At 28.4% G+C, this 21484-nt stretch overlaps 1 protein-coding gene across 4 annotated transcripts in view; it reads right to left on the bottom strand.

Annotated features, from left to right (window-relative positions):
* The window catches only part of LOC126905800 (uncharacterized), a 58888-nt gene extending 39031 nt beyond the window's left edge, over positions 1 to 19857 (bottom strand). The window contains exons 1-2 of one of the 4 annotated variants that reach the window (XM_050685867.1): positions 19583 to 19857; positions 9373 to 9597 (exon numbers count right to left, since the gene is read on the bottom strand). In XM_050685867.1, the coding sequence (XP_050541824.1) occupies positions 9373 to 9562 (190 nt within the window). In that variant the 5' untranslated portion in view covers positions 9563 to 9597; positions 19583 to 19857. Of the gene's footprint in view, positions 1 to 9372; positions 9598 to 9669; positions 9796 to 19582 lie in introns of those variants that run through there. The other 3 variants (XM_050685865.1, XM_050685866.1, XM_050685868.1) reach the window with 3 other exon arrangements.
* Between the last annotated feature and the right edge of the window lie 1627 nt (positions 19858 to 21484).

Below are 21484 nucleotides of genomic sequence, written 5' to 3'. Positions count from 1 at the left end.
TATTCTCGACCGTCGTGACCGTTTAATATTAAGTTACATAAGACAGTATTTTATAGATGAGTCATACTGCGACAATAACGAAATTCCTCGGAACGTACAATTAATTTAAAATCGAGTGGTACAGTACTGAATAATTTGATTTTAATACCAATGCTTATACACAAATTTGTCTTCGTAAATTTATAGCGTGCAAATATTATACAGAAAATAATTGCTGTTAAAATAAAATAGATTTTCGATGTCACATAATTTTAATACGACTGTTGATATTTTTATGAATACATGATAATCATTTTTTTTTTTTTTATTATAAGATATCATTTCGATGGCATACTCAAGTAATAATTTTTGGAATTAAAGCATTTCTTTAAAAGCTTAGTGTAATCTGTAGAGGGTTATCTTTCGAGAGTAGAAATGATATCATTACAATATGATATTTTCAGAATATAAATTTACACTAATATGAAAGATAGAAATAAAAAAACACATTTTATCACGAGCTAATAATACCGTTACTACCGGTCTTTATCAAGGTAATTTAGAATAACATATATATGTCAAGTAAAATGTAGCACTTTGCAAAAATTACGAATACATTGTACTTCAATAAAATGATCATGGAACTATTCATCAATGAGATACAGACCGCGATAAATTACTATTCTCTAACCGCAATCGATAATTTTTACTAATTAGAAACAAGTAGTAGTTCTCATGTCACAATCTCCACAGCTAATATTTAAAATAAACCGCAAAATAAACATTAAGATTAAACTCGTTTTCTACTAACAAAAAATGATCGTGTTTTATAAGTTTAATTAAACTCATAGTAAGTTATTAGGTTGTTGGTGCTTGTAGATTGTTCATGGAAATTAATATCTATAAACAATCTACAGCCCAAATAAGCAGAAACATAATCTATTTCATACAAATATGAAATGCCAGAAATATCGAATTAGTCAGAAACTGAATTAAAGTACAATTTTCACCGAAAGAATGTGTTTTCTCATTTTAATCATATAAATTTATTTGTAGTATTCTTCAATCAATTACAAATTTGTACAAAAACAAGTTAACTCGCCAAATTTTAAGAATATAAAGAGAAAATTGTAATTATATACAGGCTATTTAAGGAAATATTTGTTCATAGTATTTATTAATTAAATTCTGAAATATTATACGATTAATTGGAATGTTTTTTAATAAACGACGGGGCTAAAGACCCATCAGATCTGCTTGTATCTCCTGGCAAACAAATTAATTTCTAAAGATTTATGTTTTTTATGAAAGATACTTTTAAAAAGACTAGTATAATTTTAATTTTCTAAACATCAGAATATTAATATTATGCATATCAGATAATTTTTTTTACGTGCTTATACGTGTTATATTGTCAACAAGTATTTAAACACATTTAAAATAATATATAAGAGGAGGAATTATAATAAGTACACATTATTCTGTGAATGAGACTTAAAAAATTCAGATTAAGAAAAATGCTCAAGACTTCTCTCAAAGTTATCGCCCACGTAGTCTTGTTAATGATTCGTTTACAAGACAATGGATTAATACGAAACAACGTCAGAAAAGATTAAGTGTAGGCAATTCTATTTTTTTTTTTTTTATTTCTTCGCGGTCATGTTATGATTATTTTTTATGCATACTTATGTAACATACATAATATTGACAATGACCACAATATTTACTACCGAGAGAAAAAAAAATTGCAATTCATTTGAAGTATTTGGTCATACATTGACTATTAGCTATCATTTATGCGAAATAGCTATTAGACACATTATAATGGATACTACGTAGTTTTCTGCTGTTTCGAGTTATGTTGATGACAGGTATGAATTCAAGTAATGGATGACAAACGATTCGTACCTCTCTTAATATCACTACCCTCCTTTTTTTTATATGTTGTTTTCCGCCGTAGACTTATTACTATTGTTATTATTATGAGGTTTCATTATTTGGTATTTTTCTTGAACCAATGTGCCATAGAGTGCATTCTTTGAAACAGGAGGCACGTCATGTCTATAATACTTCCACAACACAATGTTTTATTGTATTGTTTTTGTTATTTAATGTAGGCGATGTTATAGAAAGAAAAACCTATGTGGTATGTGTATGCGTATAAAAATCAAAAACAGGAAAGGCGATCTGGCTTGGAAAAAAACACCAACAACAATGAAGAGCCCCCAGGATTGATAACAAAAGCTATGCCGGCGGTGGTAGCAAATCAGTTCAGACCCGAGTTATAATATTATTAATCAACATGCGTATTGTTGTGAAGACCCGTCTTCCGACGCTGCCAAGAAAAACACGGTACATCAGCAGCATCCATCAGACCAGCAACAAGCTTATAAAGAATACATAAAAATAGAGCATGATTGGAGAAACACTCAACGATGGGCCACTGTGCGACTCCATTATCGGTCGGCTATTCGACTGACCTTCGACAACTTAGTTTCCAGATAACAGAGATAGCGTTCCATACAAGTTGTCGCCGTCGGGTCAATTTATGTATAACGTTCATTGGCGGTCGGTAGCAGAGAGTATTATATACAAAAGCGATAGTCGCAGTGAGAATCAAAGACTATTTCGAAATATATTATAGGCATTTCAAAATTAACGGACGTAATTATACGACGAGTTGCGCAATAAAAAGTAATAGAAACTATCAAAACAATAAAGGCGTGAAAGGGAACATATAATGTCAACTTTAACGCGATTTTTGTACAATGTAATGGCGTTTCCTATGATAAAAATTAGGTTGAACAAAATATTAGGAAATGTTATAAATTAGAACAATGTCGACTGCGCTCTAGGTAAATAAAAACTACTTTTCGTAACAAATACAAATAACAAGCACGCGCAATGGTGGTAACATAACAATATTTTATATATTATTAAGGATACGAATTCTGAAGGAATAGCAATTGCAGTGAAGAACACGATGCTCATTTCGGTGATGTTGATAAAACGGGCCTCTGCGGTTTATTCGATCAGTTCTTTAATACTTGAGAATATTATTATCAGCTCGTACCGCAATAATTATTTAGTAATAACGTTTTAGAGTTCACGCTCGAGTTCTTAAAAACAACAAAAAAAACATTTTATAATAATAATAACAGTAAATAAGTGACTATATTTGCACAGTTTATTGAACAATTTCTTCCGATGAATATTTGATAAATTATTTTTGAAACGTAAAAAAATAATCGATAATCAAGTCAAAGAATAGACGTACCAAAATTATCGTCTAATATACGCGTAACCCAACCATTTTTGGAGTTCAATCGGAAAATTGTTCATATCCTATTTACATAAAAAGAAAAAAGAACACTCACGTCTTTGGCAATGAACAGAAGTTTCCATGATCAGTACCATCTCTACTGTAACGTTTAAAATGTTTCTTGTGAGATTTACCCGACGAGATACGCTTCATTGACGACGGTGTAAATAATTATGATAATGTTAAAAGTACGACTGACTGTCATTACAAAACAGTTGACTTTTTATTTCTATAATTCACACGAAGGAACACCGGGCAAATGTATAATCAAACATTATTCAATCATTCAAATTATCGAATTCGGTTAATTGACTTTGATACCTCAAATAACAAGTTGTTACGAAAACACAATTTATTATTTTAGGTCATCAACACTTATATAAATACACTGGACCGGTCCGATACTATGTACTAATTTATCACGGCACTAATTGTAAAGAAAAACACTAGCAATACTGTGTATTAAGCTTCATTCATGTAAATTGCATGTTGACTTCAAGTTCATATGAGATTTCTTTACGTTGACTGCTCGACTAGTGAAATATAAACAATCAACAAATTGTATAAAATACCGACAGACAATTGTCGCGTAATTGTTGTTTTTTCTTTCGGAATAAACAACACCGGACTATAAAAAAACAATAGCGCCAAAGCCCGTACGACGTAGATCTTTTGAACTAAAATTTAATAATTACTGTGAATGAATGCGTCATGATAAAGTTTGAAATAGTATAATAGGAACCCATCAGTTAATTGTTCGTTTTCGTGATACTGCCGTCTTTCTCTCAAAGGTCAAACTGCTGTCCTGTGCATTTTACATTGCACTGTAAATCGATGTCGTTTTTATGGAGTGAAATATAAGCGCAACTGCTAAACAATATGTGACAATAGGAAGAGAGATGAGAAAAGTGAAAGACACGTTAGAAAAGATAATGTCAAACAAGTCCAGACATCATTTCACCGAGGTCGTGTTGATAATTGAACACTGTAAATATAATGATCGAATCACGTCGGACGATAAAAATGTCACCCGCCACAGCCAAACGTATTAATTACTATATTATCCTTCGAGTGACACCGCAACACAAAACGCAAACATGTGCCGATCTCATGTCACCGGCGTGTACACTTTACTTCTACTTGCCCCGTAAGGTCCCTAAGCATAATGACTTTCAATCAGCGCGGAAGCAAAATCACAGAACGACATAATAAACTCAAAGCATATTAAAATTCAATCGCTACAGCATACCAACAGATATTTTTCTTTTTCGATCCATACAATGTTACTACCATTCAAAACACAACTAAATTAACTATTGTGCTCAAAAGCTGTAATTTCTATAAACTATTGCTACTTCATGATAGTTTATGTTCAGTAATCTTCATAAAGAATTTTCGCCTATAATACGAGGCATATGCCAAACGTCTAAATTAAGTTATAACTTCAGAACTTTTCATAAAAATAATTCGTTCAAACTGAATACCATAAAAATACGACTTTAAGCAAATTTTATTGTTAAGATGTCATAAATGAGAAAAATTACAATTTCAAGCATATTATTTAACATGCGCGTGACAGCAGCTTCTAATACATTTTAAAAACGATAAAAAAATTGTGAGAAACAATAGATATTTTTTAATGAACGTGTGAATTTTGTCCTTGTGGTGCTCGCGCAAAACACGGTTTAGCAGCAAATAAAACATTAAAGAGCAAACATGTAATTTTACGGTAAAAAAATCTATGAGAACGTCGCATAAAATAAATTATATGATTTAAGCAAAAGATTTAATAGTCGAAATTTACATAATTAAAAAAAAAAAAATATGTCTAAATTTTCAAATACACGTACGAGGAGTTTTGAATGCATACACAATGTAAGAAAAATATTTGATAGATAGTAATAAAATTATTACATTTGGGTATAAATTTTCGATTCTATATGTCAAACTTACACTATTTGTGTGTAAACGTGTATATTAAAAATATACTGACGTATGGGATTTTCAGAAAAATTTCTTACAATAGATAAAGCAAGGAATATTATTTGTTCTTAATACAATATTTTAATTTTAATTAACATAATTACATGCAAACCAATTCTAGATTTTAATTATATTTTTTAATGTAACGAGATTTGTTTTTGTTATCACATACCGTCGTTTTTTAAATGGACTTTAAATGCGAGTACAGATAAAATTGTATTAACCCCCGAACACCTATGATATATAGTATTACATTTTTAGTTATTATTTATAATTATAATAATAGTATTTCATATATATTTTTTATCATTATTATTATTATACATATATTTTTACAAGGATGGAGTTGTTACGGAAAAATATAAATACCTATAGTAAAAAAGTTATTTTAATTGATTTTGAAATTTTCATTGGAGTATCATGATGATTCATTGTATTATATATATGTACACGTTTAGCGTGCATGAGATATGATTATAAAGAGAAATTTGTTTTATCAACATATTTATTGATCAACATGAGTTTGGGTTTTATTATTTACTAGTGAATAATACAATAACAAGCGAAAAATTATAAGTAAATATTAATCATCAATTTCAATTTCGTTGAAAATTTATATAAATAACATACTGTATTCAAATCGTGTACTATTGCTAATAAATGATTATTATAATTGCGACGCAAAGACGATGTAACAATAATTTTCATGTAATATATTAATGCTTATGCGTGTAATTCCATAACATAATTTAAAGTAGTATGCAAAAAAGAATTTAAAAAGTATTCTTTAAAGAATTTACGCCAGTTCTATTATCAATAATAAGACGGGCCAACTAGTCTGTAAATCGCCAATTATTTACAAGTAGCAACTAAATTGGGCAACATAAAACATCTAATAGAATTTGAAAACATAGCTAACGAATGACCAAATTTTTAACATATTTTTTACAATAAGGTTATGTTTCGAATACAAATAGACAGCAATCCATCAAATCAGATCACAAATTGTTTAAGGGAAAAAATGACCTTAACGGTTAATTAGTTTTTAGAAAAAATATGTACGTATATAAAGTTACTCTTCTAATGAAATTTAAGTACGCCAAGAATCATATATTATACACGTAGTAAATACATGAGAGTGTACTATTTATTATTTTAATATCGAAAACCCCAAAAAGTAATGTACTGTATTGTCAATTTTATACAACAAAAATTATTGACTAATTTAGAGTGGGAAAAAATAATTGAACCCAACCTTACATATTTACAAATGATTTGTTTTAACAATAACTCGATAATTAATATAAACAAAATACTAGATGGAATGTAATTTATTATATTCATTTAAGTTAATACCAATGAATTATTATAAAATAATTCATATATTTTAGTTAGTTCATAAAAAATTAAAAAAAAAAAATTTATTTTTTATTTTTTAGTGAATGTAATAAACTTTGAATGCAAATAATGTATACAAACTAATGCGTATCAAATTTTGTGTACATCTACACACCATCAATAACAAAATGATCATATAGTAACACAACAACAGAATGAAAACCGTAGAGAAGAAGGTATTCTAATTGACACAGGTATGCTTAATAATTTTCGGACGGCTAAAAAACATTGTTGGGAGTACGCGCTTTTAATACGGAACAAATTAGTGGGTTACAAGAAAATTCTACTCGCCTGTATACAATAGCACATCGAGTGTGACCAGGTGTAAATGAAATGAATAAGGTAAAATATTAGACAGAAAAAGTACACTCAACAGAGGTCTGCTGAAGATATGTTGTTGATTTGACACGGTAACATGACATTGCGACGCAATACTCAGATAAAAAAATCAATGACATCAATTACAGTTTTTACTTCAAAAGCGCTTTAAAAATCTCAATATGGTATTGACAAGTTGAAAAGTTTAATTTTCAAATGCACATAATATGTGAATGCACCGACCGGATATGCGATAGTATATTATCATTAATCTGTATAACAAATAACGTTGCATAATTATCCCTGATAAGCCATAACAATAAAACCGTTTTTAAAAACTAGTCGAAGGAAAAATAATGAAGGGATTCATAATAGCATCGACTAAGCAAAAAAATATCAATGGGTTATTACGGAAATGTGCCCAAGAAATGAACCAAAGACCAGCCAGTTAGAGGTTGAATATTTTTTTCGATTCGTTAATTATTTTTTGCATATTTGCAAAACTTATTCTAACTAACAAACATTGTACTACCTTATTATGGCCAACGACTTTTTCCACATAATCACTTTTTTTTCTTGGAGCTTTAATGAAACACATTCTAAGCTAGATAATTTGCAAAACGCAATACTCGTTAGATTTTTCATAATTTCAAAACAATAGGTATTTACAACAATATAGTCAACATTTATGCTTGAAATTTGAATGTCAATTCAACAACTACTAATAATTACAATATTTTATGCACATTAGTTAAACTATCGGTTTCGCAATTATTTAATACTTCTTTAAAGATGGATTTGAAAATTATTACATGTAAAACAACTTTTTAAAATTCAGTAATATATTCGGCACGTGTAGTCAATAACACGTACCTACTAGTTTATATTATGCTCGTAATTATAAGACGTGTCATAATGACATTACGCCGTAATAAATTATTGAATCTGTTAAAACTTTACTACCGCTAATTTGATTTTGTTTCATTAGCACGGAGCAAAAGTTATACGCTAATAAACGATTATAGTTAAATATAAATTGCTCATAGCCGAAGAAATTTCCCTGTGTTATAATAAACTATAAATAAGATAAAAATAATAATACAGAAACCAGACACGGGCAGTAAATGTATACAAATTAGTGTTTACCTGTCAGTATGCAGGTTAAACGGCTATATTAATTTATAAATTATTTATCTCATGAACTTTGCCATTAATTGAGCGGATAGCACTTTTTAGACGCCCGAAACATGATGAAATCTTATTGCACGGTAAATCATGTAATATACTAAAAATTATTCTACACCTAAGACGCATAAAAATATAACTATTAATTACATTCAATAGATGAAATACATACGACTAAAGTTGTGTACGCATACGAATGATCTTCAACGTATTTATTTTTTAGAGTTGATCATACAACTAGCAATTCATGTTAGTTAAACACAAATCCATACCGTTAACGGTTATCCTGTCTAGTATCACACGTATGATCATGTATTACATAAAATATAATTATCGTTATTTCATACTGCTAGATCCAACTGTTAATATTAAGCTTAGTATACTTTCGGACTGGATAACACAGATTTCTACTTTCTGCACGTACACATATTACGTTATCCTCACACGTGTTCGTGTTACCCCATTAACAATTCATAAGTATAAAACAGTACATAAGATGTACTATTTTGTCTACAAAATCTTGTCTCGAATAACCATGTTGCTTAGGGATTCAAATGATTATCTAATATCTCAAATAGAAACAATGCAGAATTACCCTAAATCTCTGTAATTTAACCAGAGCCCGTCTATGCAACCCTAATGTTTGATCAAGCAAACCTGCGAACTCATAGTTTTTGAAGCATTACACGGTATTCGACTTGGGTAAACAATGACAGCGACTTCTGTAACAACTATCGGTATACTAAGCCCACGCGTTAACGTATTTACATGTACATCAAACCCACGAACAATTTTTTACAGTAACTTTTTACATATTCTATGTAATGTACTATGTGCGGACGCCTCGGGTTTTGTGTACACNATGTACTATGTGCGAACGCCTCGGGTTTTGTGTACACAGATATAGACGATTAATAAAATGAAAACAATTTGTTAGGTAGTACTTATAAGTTAACGAACTACAACTTTGTAATACTAGTGTAACTAATATAATAATATGAACATTGCAATGTTCTTCAAAACCGCAACACGTGGGACGACTTCAATACTGTGGAATAAAAAGTACTACTATGCGAAGACGCCCATTTGAGGAAAGAGTATTGTTGCGGTAAAAATCGCGCGGATTAACTTTACCTAACATTAACTATATTAATTTAGAAATAGCTCAGTAATCATTTAAAATTTACCTTTAGCGATTCCAGTGAGAACATTGCCCAGGTAGACAACCTTGTAGCAAGGGTCGTATTCTGTGATAGTTACAGATCGCCTTCGCCATATCTTACCCAAGCCAAAGGATCCCAAACTGATGCTCTTCTTGAACGGCTTTGCTTTGCCATCCGTAATAATCTCCGGGTGTTGACTGTCGTGTTTCATCATGAAACCAGCATCAGACACACCCCGATATTTAATATCTGAAAATAATAAATAAATAATTAGCACAAAAGTCAAAAAGATTTCCTGAACTTAACAAAAAAACACAATACCTAAACGCATAATAAAAATAGAAATATACGTAAAAAATAATCACATCAAACTCAACTTTGCCGATGTTCGTTTTTATAAGTCTAACTTGATAGTGAACGTATAACGGTAGCACGAGGAATGAAACAATATAATATAAATTGAAATGAACTACTCACTCGCTCGCTGCTGATAACAATATTAAATATCATCACTATTGAAATCATAATACAGATGTTCGGGTTTCATTTTATCATTACTATGATTATAATATCATACTTAATTACCGCGTGTAATTTTATAAATAAGGTATACTGTTGCATCAGATCAAGTACTGTTTCAATCGCCGTAAACCACGCCCACTATATCGTTTACATGCTCACAATTTTTAAGTTTAAATTTATATGTAAATTTTATTGGCTCAAATTAGCATTAAATCACAACAGATTAGGATTCATGTCGACCCATCCATTTGTCGTATATTACTAAATATACATATTAAAAAATGTATATTGTCTGCATAAATACTCTAGTAAACTTTTGTTACATAACAAAATTAATAATTAAGCTCAAAATTGCATAGACATGGAAATAAATAAAAATGCTTACTTGTCATTGTGCTTCTACAAATGTCTCACAATAATATATTTATGAGTATAAAATGTAAATTTAAAAATAAGTTTAACCATTTTTAAGGAAGATATACCATGCCAATGTTTATTTTTCTATAATTTTTAAAAGCAGTGCTAAAAATGATAGGAATAAAAACTTAACATTTACTTTTACAGCAATGATTCGTCAAAAATTAAAATTAAATTGTAATTTCAATTTATTGTGACCAAGAAACACAAACGAAGGTTAATATATATTGGAGACAAATAATAATATAATACATAATACGTCTGCAGTGGATTAATTATTCAATTAGTAATTTTTAAGATAATCATAGAAAATAGTCAATAAATCACATAAGAAATAAACTATTAATAGTTAAAACTATTATAACTCTATATATGTATAATAATAACTATTATTGTTTATCTATACAAAAATTAATTAAATAAATTTTATTGAAGACTACAACAATTAATGAAAATATAACAAATAGAAATTGTCTACTATGTATGAAATTCTAGAGTAGGGGATTCATTTTTTTCCATTTAATTAATTTAATTTTCTATTACTTAGCAAAAAAGGAATTTCAAAAATCATTATTGTTATATTTTATTTATGAAATGCAAAAAAAAAAACCAAAAAATTAAATCCAGTCGCTTACATTGGGATTTATGAGGGACACGTACATAATAAGATGATAAATACAAACACTACTACAAACGAATAGTGTCAAGGATCATGTTTGTCAAACTAGTATAAATAATTACAGCTAAAAAACACGTGAAGGAGGAACACAGGAGGAACAGCATTAAACGCAGAACAAATATTTTGCGGGTCACCTTGTATAGTCAATTCGTTCACTGTCACCTCCTCAGTTAAAATTCCTGGACCATACGTTGACCTACAAGAATAGCTAAAAAAATAGAATAATTTATACCAAGGGTCTTTAACGATCAATTGATATCACTAAGCGAACATGTCTCGACTTGAAAGCTTTATTTTTTTTTTTTTGTGATATGCAACGACCTTGAATGATTTAATCGAATAATAAATACAATACATATAAATAAACGTGGAATAACACGAACGTGGTGCGCGGACTTTGATCAAAATATAAAATTTATGAGGCAACTTTAAATGTTAATTTCTCAGTAATCAGACATCAAAATATATCAATGAAATGTCTTAAAAATACTACTGACAACTTGTAAATTTTCCACTATTGCATCATACTAGAAAATATTGAACTTTGTTTGTAATCAGAAATTTACTTTATCGACAATTTTTGATAACACTGACTGCTTAAGGTCTCCTGGTTTATCCATTGAAATGATTATACACTGTGGCTGTGTAGGAGTGCAATGGCCTCAATAGTATAAATATGACTTAACTTTATGATGGTAACATATAAAACAAGATGTACGAATTCGTAACGATTTTTTTTTACATTTGTTAGATGATCTTTGTATACATTCGACCACTATTTAGTAAATAATAACAATATGTGTGTGTTATAACTGACGCTGTTATACATATATCTTACATAATAAAGTTAAAAATTAAGTTTATATGAACACACTCTGATTAAAAAAAAATGTTTAGAGATTTTCTAGATTACACTACTTAAACATTAATTTTACTTTTACATTGTTTAACGTATCGTAGACTTCATTTCCCTTTAAAGATGGGACACAGCTACTTTATAATACAATTGTAGAAGATAAGCGCTGTTATCAAGTGATACATCTCAGTATAAGGAATCGTTATAAATTATCCGTACATTCAATTCATGGATTGTAAACACACAATTTGTACCGGTTAAAAATCTTACGAAAGCGTTAATTTTTAATTGATTCTTCCCTTGGCCGTCTACACGAACTAAACTCAGCTGTAAAACGGAACCGATAAGCCACTGTGAAATCCATCCAAAATATCAAAAATTTATATTAAATCACATTGTAGCAGTCTTTCAACATAATTAGAAGTTTTTCAATTGAACACGGCAAGTTCCAAATTACTTCCTCTTTTCTTCAATGCCTTTATGCTGTAGTATTAATTACACGCTATACGCAGTTATATCTACTCCAAAAAACTCTGGAAGGTAATCTGCTGGTTTATGTATATAGACAAACGTAGTAAACGATTATCACTACCGTTAATTTAACACATTAGTCGTGGCCTAAATCGTTACAAATTTTTGTTTGTATTCACATAAATGAATTTATAAATTCCTACGCCAACTTTGACGAATGTCTTTCGTTAAAGATTCACAACAAGTCACTATTTCCCATCGAGGGTACACTCTGACGTAGTAAGACNCCATCGAGGGTTACACTCTGACGTAGTAAGACGGTTATACACATTTCTTTTGATAGTGCTACAAACTGTATACATTATTGATACAGAGATATTTGTCGGAGAGGGGAAACGCGTGCGAAATAATCTTACAATCTTTAAATGTTTTTCTCATTAAAGATATAGACGTGAATATTATGCAAGTAACCGGTTGTCACACACATCCACATACAAACACACACACACACACTAACAACCAATGACCGGGCCAACTGTAATTGAAACTTACTCAAAACGCTCGAGTTGGTGGCACAGGTTAAAAACGACTGCCGGTCACTGACCGCAAATTTTTCGCAAAATATTAAAACAAGAATATTAACAAACTCAGTACATTAAAATTTTAAATAAAGACACATTGTTAGATTCTAAAGTAGAACAAAAATGTATGTAATCTATTTGAAAAAGATTAAGAAATTTTAAAAGATACCCAAAACAAATAAGCAAAAAAATGGTTACCATTAGCACAGTGATTTAGGATAATGAAACAACAAAAAAAAACCTATAATTTAGTCTGATTAATTACTTATTATACTACATAATAAACGGCACGTACTCGATTGAAATAAGTTTATCGTTGTTTGTTTAAAAAAAACGATATAAACCTTTTCGAGTCGTAATCGCAATTTGACTTATCGATACGTTATTCGCAATGACATGACAATAAAGATTTGTAACGTATTTTAGTAAAAAAATTGCTTGTCCAAAAATGTAATACCTATTAAAACAATACTACATGGAAAAATTCGTAAACATTTGTTTATCTCATTTTCCCCTAATATAAATGACAAAGTGCATACCATTAAAATTCTTAAGATAATAAATTAACTTTTTTTATATATTTTACGTTACGATTTTAGACATTTTAATAGTTTGTTTATACATCTAGTTTATTTTATGTATTTGAACAATTTAATTAAAAATTTTTTAAGTTAACTTTTAATATTTTTTATCAGATATCCTTTAAGTATCATATATGTTTTATTACAATCGTGACGGTTTCGATGATTACAATAAAAACAACACAAAAATACTACTAAATTAATAATTTCAACGATATCAACCACATATTTAAATATAATTGACAATGAAAACATTTTAATTAGCCATTCAAATATTTATTTCAAATTATACTAAAACTTATATAATTTCCTTTTATATATGTTAAATTTATAATAAAATAAATTAAAATTACATGTTAAATGTTGTTGCCTAATTTGTTATCGTATAATTAGTAAAAAGTTTTATCAGTTAAACAAACAAAATTGCCGGAAATAAGTTATCAGTTACGTATTATCAATAAGTGGCGAGTATAAGTTTTGGTATAATGTAACTCTATGCATTTTAAGGCAAAGCGCACGATCGTACAGAACAATGGAAGTGAGTTTGTTAATTTTAAACAAATTTTAAATAACTAGAATATATATACAAAAACACGAACTCGCAAGCAACATTAAAATAAAAAACCACAGTGAATGTCAATGGAAATTAATTTATTTATACAACCATTTTAATGTTGAAATCCTTGGATTTAAGTGTAGAAAAAAGCTAAACATTTCCATAAAAGCACGTTTCGCTTATTATTCGATTCTGGTAAAAAAGTTGTATTTACTTCAAGCTGAAATTTATGTTTTGGTACTTTTTCTAAACTTCAATAAATACACAAACAAATAACCAATAAACAGAAATTCACGTACTGTAACTGCTGTACTCTCACTTCTTTGGCATGTTAGGTTTTATGACGTGCGAGCTACAACAGCTATTTATTTCATTAACTACAAGGAAAGCGAATTACTTTTAAGTATTTAAAAATTATCATAAAATCGATGTAAAACTAATTAGTTTTTACATCGAAAAAACATTAAATGAACGTTAAAATTCATTAAACGTATTTAAATAAAAATAAAACGTCAGACGATGGTCATTGCACCCTAAGGCATATCGTGGAGATCTTGAATATCGTGACTGATCGAAAATCGTCTATTTACAACAACGGCAATCAAATTGGANTTAAATAAAAATAAAACGTCAGACGATGGTCATTGCACCCCAAGGCATATCGTGGAGATCTTGAATATCGTGACTGATCGAAAATCGTCTATTTACAACAACGGCAATCAAACTGGAGCATAGCCAAAGATAACCATGGACACGTTCTATTACATATTTACTGTCATCAAAATATAATAATAATATATATATTATTATAGCGGTATTGTTACGGTTTCCATTTATTCTCTCACCACGATGTTACTGATTTTTATACATAAATACATTTATACGTGCCACTGATTACTGAAATGTTTTTGAAAAATAAAATGAAAAATTCTTAATCCTTATTTTTGTACTTAATTTCACTATAAATTGCCCTTGAATATTTTTTTATTTGTTGTACAATAAAATCAACAAGCTAACGGAAACTTTCTCCGATTTTTCTTTTAACACGCACCATGGGTGTATATCTTATACGAATATCAAATGTACACCAAGTTCTTTTTAACGAAAACTATTGATACATTATGAATAACACTATATAAAAAAAAGTACATTGCGCACTGACTTACAGACTGTAGACTGAACAGTCAATTAACTTGTCCAAGTTTTTACTTGATAATGCTGAACTGTATGTATTGACTTTGATAATATAAAAATCGGAAAACTCCAATTATAACTTAGTATATAAATTGTTGTGCTGGATTTTTATACGAATTCTTGCACTGCAAGAATAATTTATAATAGCTTTGTAACGACCAAGACTAATGGGTCGAAAAATTATAAAAACAAACTTCCAAACTTGTTTTTATTAATTATACTCCTTTAAAATAATAAAAGTATTGTTTTCGTATAAACTAAGTATTTGTTTCTCAGTAGAAAAAATGCCATAGTTACGGTCCATAAACTATTCGTCGTGATTATGTGTATACATTATACAACTTATTATCCTCACTTATAACTACAGTAGGTAATTAACTAGGGATCTTTTAAAACATTTGTGCACACGCGCGCGCAAAATAGTCTTGTACACGAATAAAGTGCAAACGGGTTGAAATACGGATTAAACAGAGTAAGTAGGTAGGTAAATGTGTTGTAAGCACTGTAAATGTTGCACACTAAATGGCTGGGTGAATTCCAAAAAAAATTTTAAGTAATTTCAATTTACACGATCTATGCGTTCGTATAAAATACCATAAAATAAAAACCAACCAAATCATAAAATAAAAATTTATATTTTTATATTTGCTAATGTTTATTTTTTAAACATGAATTTGTTTAAAAAATTGTTGGTTGACTATTACCACTAAAATTTTAACTGCTACAGTTGAAAAACTTACACAAATCAATGAAAGCAATTTGATCAGTCATGACATTAAAGACAAAAAATATTTAGTATCGTAGGTTATATTATATGAATATGTATTGAAAAAGTTGAAGCGAAAATAAAGAATGTCAAATTAAGATTCATACAAATTAGTTTCTCTAGAGTATATTCGACCATAAAGAATTTTAATGCGCTACTTTTCATCTCGATCATTATGAAAAATATTTACATTCATCTTTGACCACAACGCAGGTTCGGTAGTCATAAAATATTAAGTACACAGAACATACTACGACGTTGCTGTTTATTGTTATCATCAACAATAATAAATTATGATTTAGTTTTGATTGTTTTAGTGACACACACTAAAAGATTATTCCCATCAGTCAAACAAAGTCTTTATATCCAAAACATAAATGAATAATTGGACACATAAATTTTAAATATGGTCTGTTATATATGATGACAATTTTAAATCCAACTCTGTAACTTTAAATCAGTATTTTACACATTATTAAAACATGTGCTTTTAACATGCCGGGCAGAACTTATTGTACTTTCAATATTTTAACTACACGATTTAGGTACCTAATTACTGACGTAGATAAATTATTTCGTTGTTATTTTTGTTGATAAACAATTTTTTAAGAACCTGCGTTTCTAGTTAGGTTAGGTTTAGGCAAACTGAATATTAAATTTTATTTGGCTGCAACGTGTCTTTTCAAACACACTAAAAGATATGGAAACATTACTGATAACTTTCAATAAATAAATAAAACTGTTGATAATTCAGGGTTTTTACATTTAAAACACTCAAAATGTCAAAATTTACATATGTCTTATGGGACGTTTTAAATTGTTTATTTATGATTTAAACAAATTTTATTTTAAACATGTTTTTTAACAATCCTACGATAATTATGTTAATTCTCAAAAATAGTTGGTATATTTTGAAGGTAGAATGATATTCTGAAGGCAAATTTGTATACAACCCATACAAATTTTTTTTACTTCGAAACATTTTCTAGTTTATAAAGACGGTATTCTAAATATCAATTTCATTAGAAACGTAAATCCGAATTATGGTCTTTTATATTTTATAAAAGTAAAAAAACCACGCAAAAATTTAAAACACGTACTATCAAACTTAATTAAGCTACCACCAATTACATGAAAGGTGTTGATTTTTTTTTTTTAATTATAAACACATTTATGGTTCTTTACAGCATGTGTTTTTTAACTATGTATTTTTTTTAACACCATATTTATTAATATATTAATGTACAATAATTTGGTAGCCCACAATTCCGAGTTAAATCGAAAATGTTTAAACAGCTCAATAAGCATAAATTTAACAAATCTACACTGTTAAACTCGACGAAATATTGCTATTGAAATTGTGATCGGTCAGAGTTAAGAACATAAAAGATTAATAGTCTGCTGCAGACAAATACCTCATGTCTTCCAGTCATAAAATCTTATGTCTTGGTATGTGTAGTGGTATTAAGCACGCTATACTGACTATCAGCATCGTACATTATGCCTACAATAAGTTATTTTTCCAAAGTAGATTATGTAACCTACAGGTATAAATAAGTGTACACTAAAAAGTTATTCTGTTGTTATAGGGTTCTCTATACACACAATTGTACATCTTCTTTCTTTACCATGACTCATTAAAAGTCAAACCAAAACCATTCGACCCGCAAACACTACCGACCCACAGTACTGATAAAACTATTCCTTATTATAAAATACGTATGAACTGACTTCTGAACAGTCATGAGTGTTTTAAGCACACTCATATACACATGAGACATTATTAAATTATTGTATGGCAACGGATATGAAACTAGATATAAAAATTCATTTATTTATTTTTCAAAGAAAATAGTATTTTAAAAAAAATAAAAGTAAAGTAAATATAAAAAAAAATGCTGGTAAATATTACTGTTTATAAAAAAATGGAGAAAAAAAATCATAATTAAACTTTTTATATCTGGTAATTACTGATTTTATGAATTATAATTGAAAGACAAAAACTCATCACTACGATTAAATCTAAGATAATAACCTAACAATATCAATCAAGAGAAATTGAAATTGAATTAAAATAATGAAGGCAGTATCGTGATAATCCCTTCAGTAATATTGCAATGTATTCAATAGTTCTATCGTATTCAAATCCATACAGTCGATTTATTATTAGTCTTACTTTAAAAACTATTACAATAGTTCAAAGAAAATTTATTAACTGATAATAGTTAATAATATTGAAATGTAATAATTCATTTCACAACACATATAAATGATATTGATTCAGAAGTATTAAAGCGTCCATCCGAACAAAGTGGATTTTAAAAACATGGATATTAGTTATTCTTAGAACTTAGAATATTTTGACCACGCCAAAAATGTATAAAACTACTCTTTGTATTATCTTAACTATTTAAAAAAACACTGTAAAATTGACCAATAATTAACTACATCAAAGCGAATCAAAATAGAATGTAATAATTGAATAACATCATTATTTTTATATTTTTAGAGGATTATTATCAATATACATAATTATAACTGAAATAAGTACTAGAGTACTTAACAAAAACATGGAGTACCTCTCATTTTCACAACAAAACGCTAAATAAAACGTTGAATTTACTTTATTGATACTTCAATTTAAGATATTTCAATATGTATATAGAGTGTCCCATCGTGATTTACTAATTTTACTACATAAACTTATGTTAAAATTAGTAAATCACGGTGAGACACCCTAAACAATATTATCGACGGTACCTATTTGGAAGTTTTAAATTACACTTGGTTCACTAATTGATAATTAGCATTTTAAAATTATCTATTTTACCTAAAATTATCAAGTCAAAATTAACAAAATATACATGATCGTGAAACTATCATTAATAGAAAATTCAAAACAAAGTGAATTATTATGCAATTCATAGGTAACATGGATCCTGATGCAATAACACATTAAATATCGAAAAAGGAAGTTATTAGGAATCGATTTGTATGTATGAATGATAGTATCCGAAAGGTTTAATAAGAGATATTATCTTGGTAGCGTAAAAGATGTGATATGCATACATTACAAGTGTCAATAGTAATAAAAGATTCGCCGTAATAAAATTGTTATTACTATTTCTTAGGTTAAGAGTTTTAATAACTACATGTTGTAATGCTAACGATAATAGTGAATAAAACGTAATTTCATTACTCATGAGTGATATCAAGTAATAAACTTAAAAAAGAACGAAAATGGAAGACATCCCTAAAATGAGAAGTAAAGAAATTGTATACAATACCTAATGGTATTGTATTCACCTGGCACACCGAATGTACATATTTCAAGGGTGGAGGATTACAGCCAGCAGGTACTGAGAACGCCTCCCCAGTAAACGGTCCAACCTGTTCATTTGATGTCTACAGTCAAGATACGCTCACACAAACACACGTACTGGCTCAAACAAATACAAAATACCTTCAAGTCATATTTTATATTCAGTATCTGTGGGTGCGGTGGTTCAAGTAATATAATTTATTCTACATGGCTTATAGTGAGAATTTAACATTGGAATATATGTAGAAATTAAATACAAAATTAATTAAATTAAATTGATTTAACTTACCAAACGCACTAAAATTAGTTTTAATATATTTATCCTTTTAAATGTCAAACACGAACATAAAACACCAAACTTTTATGTTTTAAAAATGAAAAAAATTATAAATGTAAAAAATGAATAAAATTTCACCAAAATTTTTTAGAAATTTTTCGCTGTGATAAAATAACAGATAATAACGCAAACTAATAAGGAGCGATTGCTTAACAACTACGACCGGTCCATAAGCTATTGATGCACTGACTAGTTGGCCTGTCGCGACCGGTCGCCGCCACACCATAGCGGTTTTGAAGGAATCGTGCTTCTTTAGCCGGACAACCAACTACCAACTGTACGACGGGGATGCAGGCGTACCAATTGTTATTGTCATATTAAACATTAAATTTTATGTTTTAGCGGAATCGTTAATAGCTCATTAATTATCTTTACAATTGTTATTTTATCATTTATTTGTTTATTACCATCATTGACATAGACATTGTATTTTATAATTATACATAACACAAATAATTCAAATTTTCTGAGAATTCGATCATTTACTAAAAATTTAAAATACTTTTTAATTAATAAAAATATCTATTTTTCATGATAAAATTCCTGTCTTATACGAGTAATATTTACAAAAGCTATATAATATAAATGTGGATGCTTATAAGCAAAATATTATTACCCAATATTATTAGACATTTTTTCATACTATTAAATCCCTCATCCTTCCTCTTTAAAAAACAAAATTTAAATCATCTTGCCTATAGACTACTAAATTAATGTTTACTGTTTGTAATTATATCTAAACAATTTAATAATTAATCATCATTAAGTAACAATCTTAATATTGTTAGTTGCCTTAGGCCATTTTTGCACTGTTTGAACTGATCGACAATACCTACCTGGACATTTAGACGAAAAGATATTATATATATTCTTTTTATTTAGTAAAACACTTTTATAGCAAATTTAAGATGATTTTATTATTAGGAAACATAGTGATCAGGACTTTGATCCTAAATTATCTAGATTATATATTAGACCTTTTTTTAACAAAATGTGAATTAATTACCTTATAATTAATTCGGATTAAAAATGTTCATTATAATTTTACGATATTGTCTTATAAAAAATGAGGTATTCTTTGATATTTCATCAAAATACCACTGTTAGTATTCATATTGTTGTTTAATACTGCAATAACGTATATAAAAGTTTTTGTAAGTTTTCAAGATAATCATAAAACAAATTTAAATTATACAGGTGGAATCGTTTATCATTAACCAATAGGTTTATTCCAAAAATAATAATAATTTAGTAGCTTTTTATTTTTAGTAATATTTATTTTTGGATCTATAAGTGATTAATTATTTTTCAAGTCCAATCCTTATCCATAATAAAAAAATACTATCTTTATTTTAATTACGATATAAAGCTGAGATGGCTGTAATCAGTTTGCACCAAATTTAACTTAAAATATTTGCACTATCTCAGATGGTGAAAATATGAATATGCTTTGAACCAAAATTTGAATTGATTTTTCCTTTGATAGTATATTTTTGATAGTTTGATTAAAAATAGCCAATTTATATTTTCGTGTAAAATAAAAATTACTATTTTTTAATGCAACGGCACGAAATTTTAATTACACCAGAAATAATTTCCTTTCTTTAGAAGAAAAAAAAATTATAGTATTTAATGCAACGTAAAGTATATATTTATTTACATGTTTTAATGAAAAATTACATAAACTATAGGAGATAATAAGAAAATATAGAAGTTGATATAAATGGATAACCATAGAATATTATAGTTTATATAAAGTGAAAAATGTCACAAAAATACTAAATAATCACATATACATATTTCGGGAATCATGTTATCATTATCAGCGCTAAACACATACTGTCAGTATACATT

Source organism: Daktulosphaira vitifoliae, unplaced genomic scaffold (assembly GCF_025091365.1).
Source record: "Daktulosphaira vitifoliae isolate Bord-2020 unplaced genomic scaffold, ASM2509136v1 Scaffold_4, whole genome shotgun sequence".
Taxonomy (NCBI): Eukaryota; Metazoa; Arthropoda; class Insecta; order Hemiptera; family Phylloxeridae; genus Daktulosphaira; species Daktulosphaira vitifoliae.
Note: the sequence above shows the minus strand (reverse complement) of the source record. Positions and strands in the feature narration are given on the sequence as shown.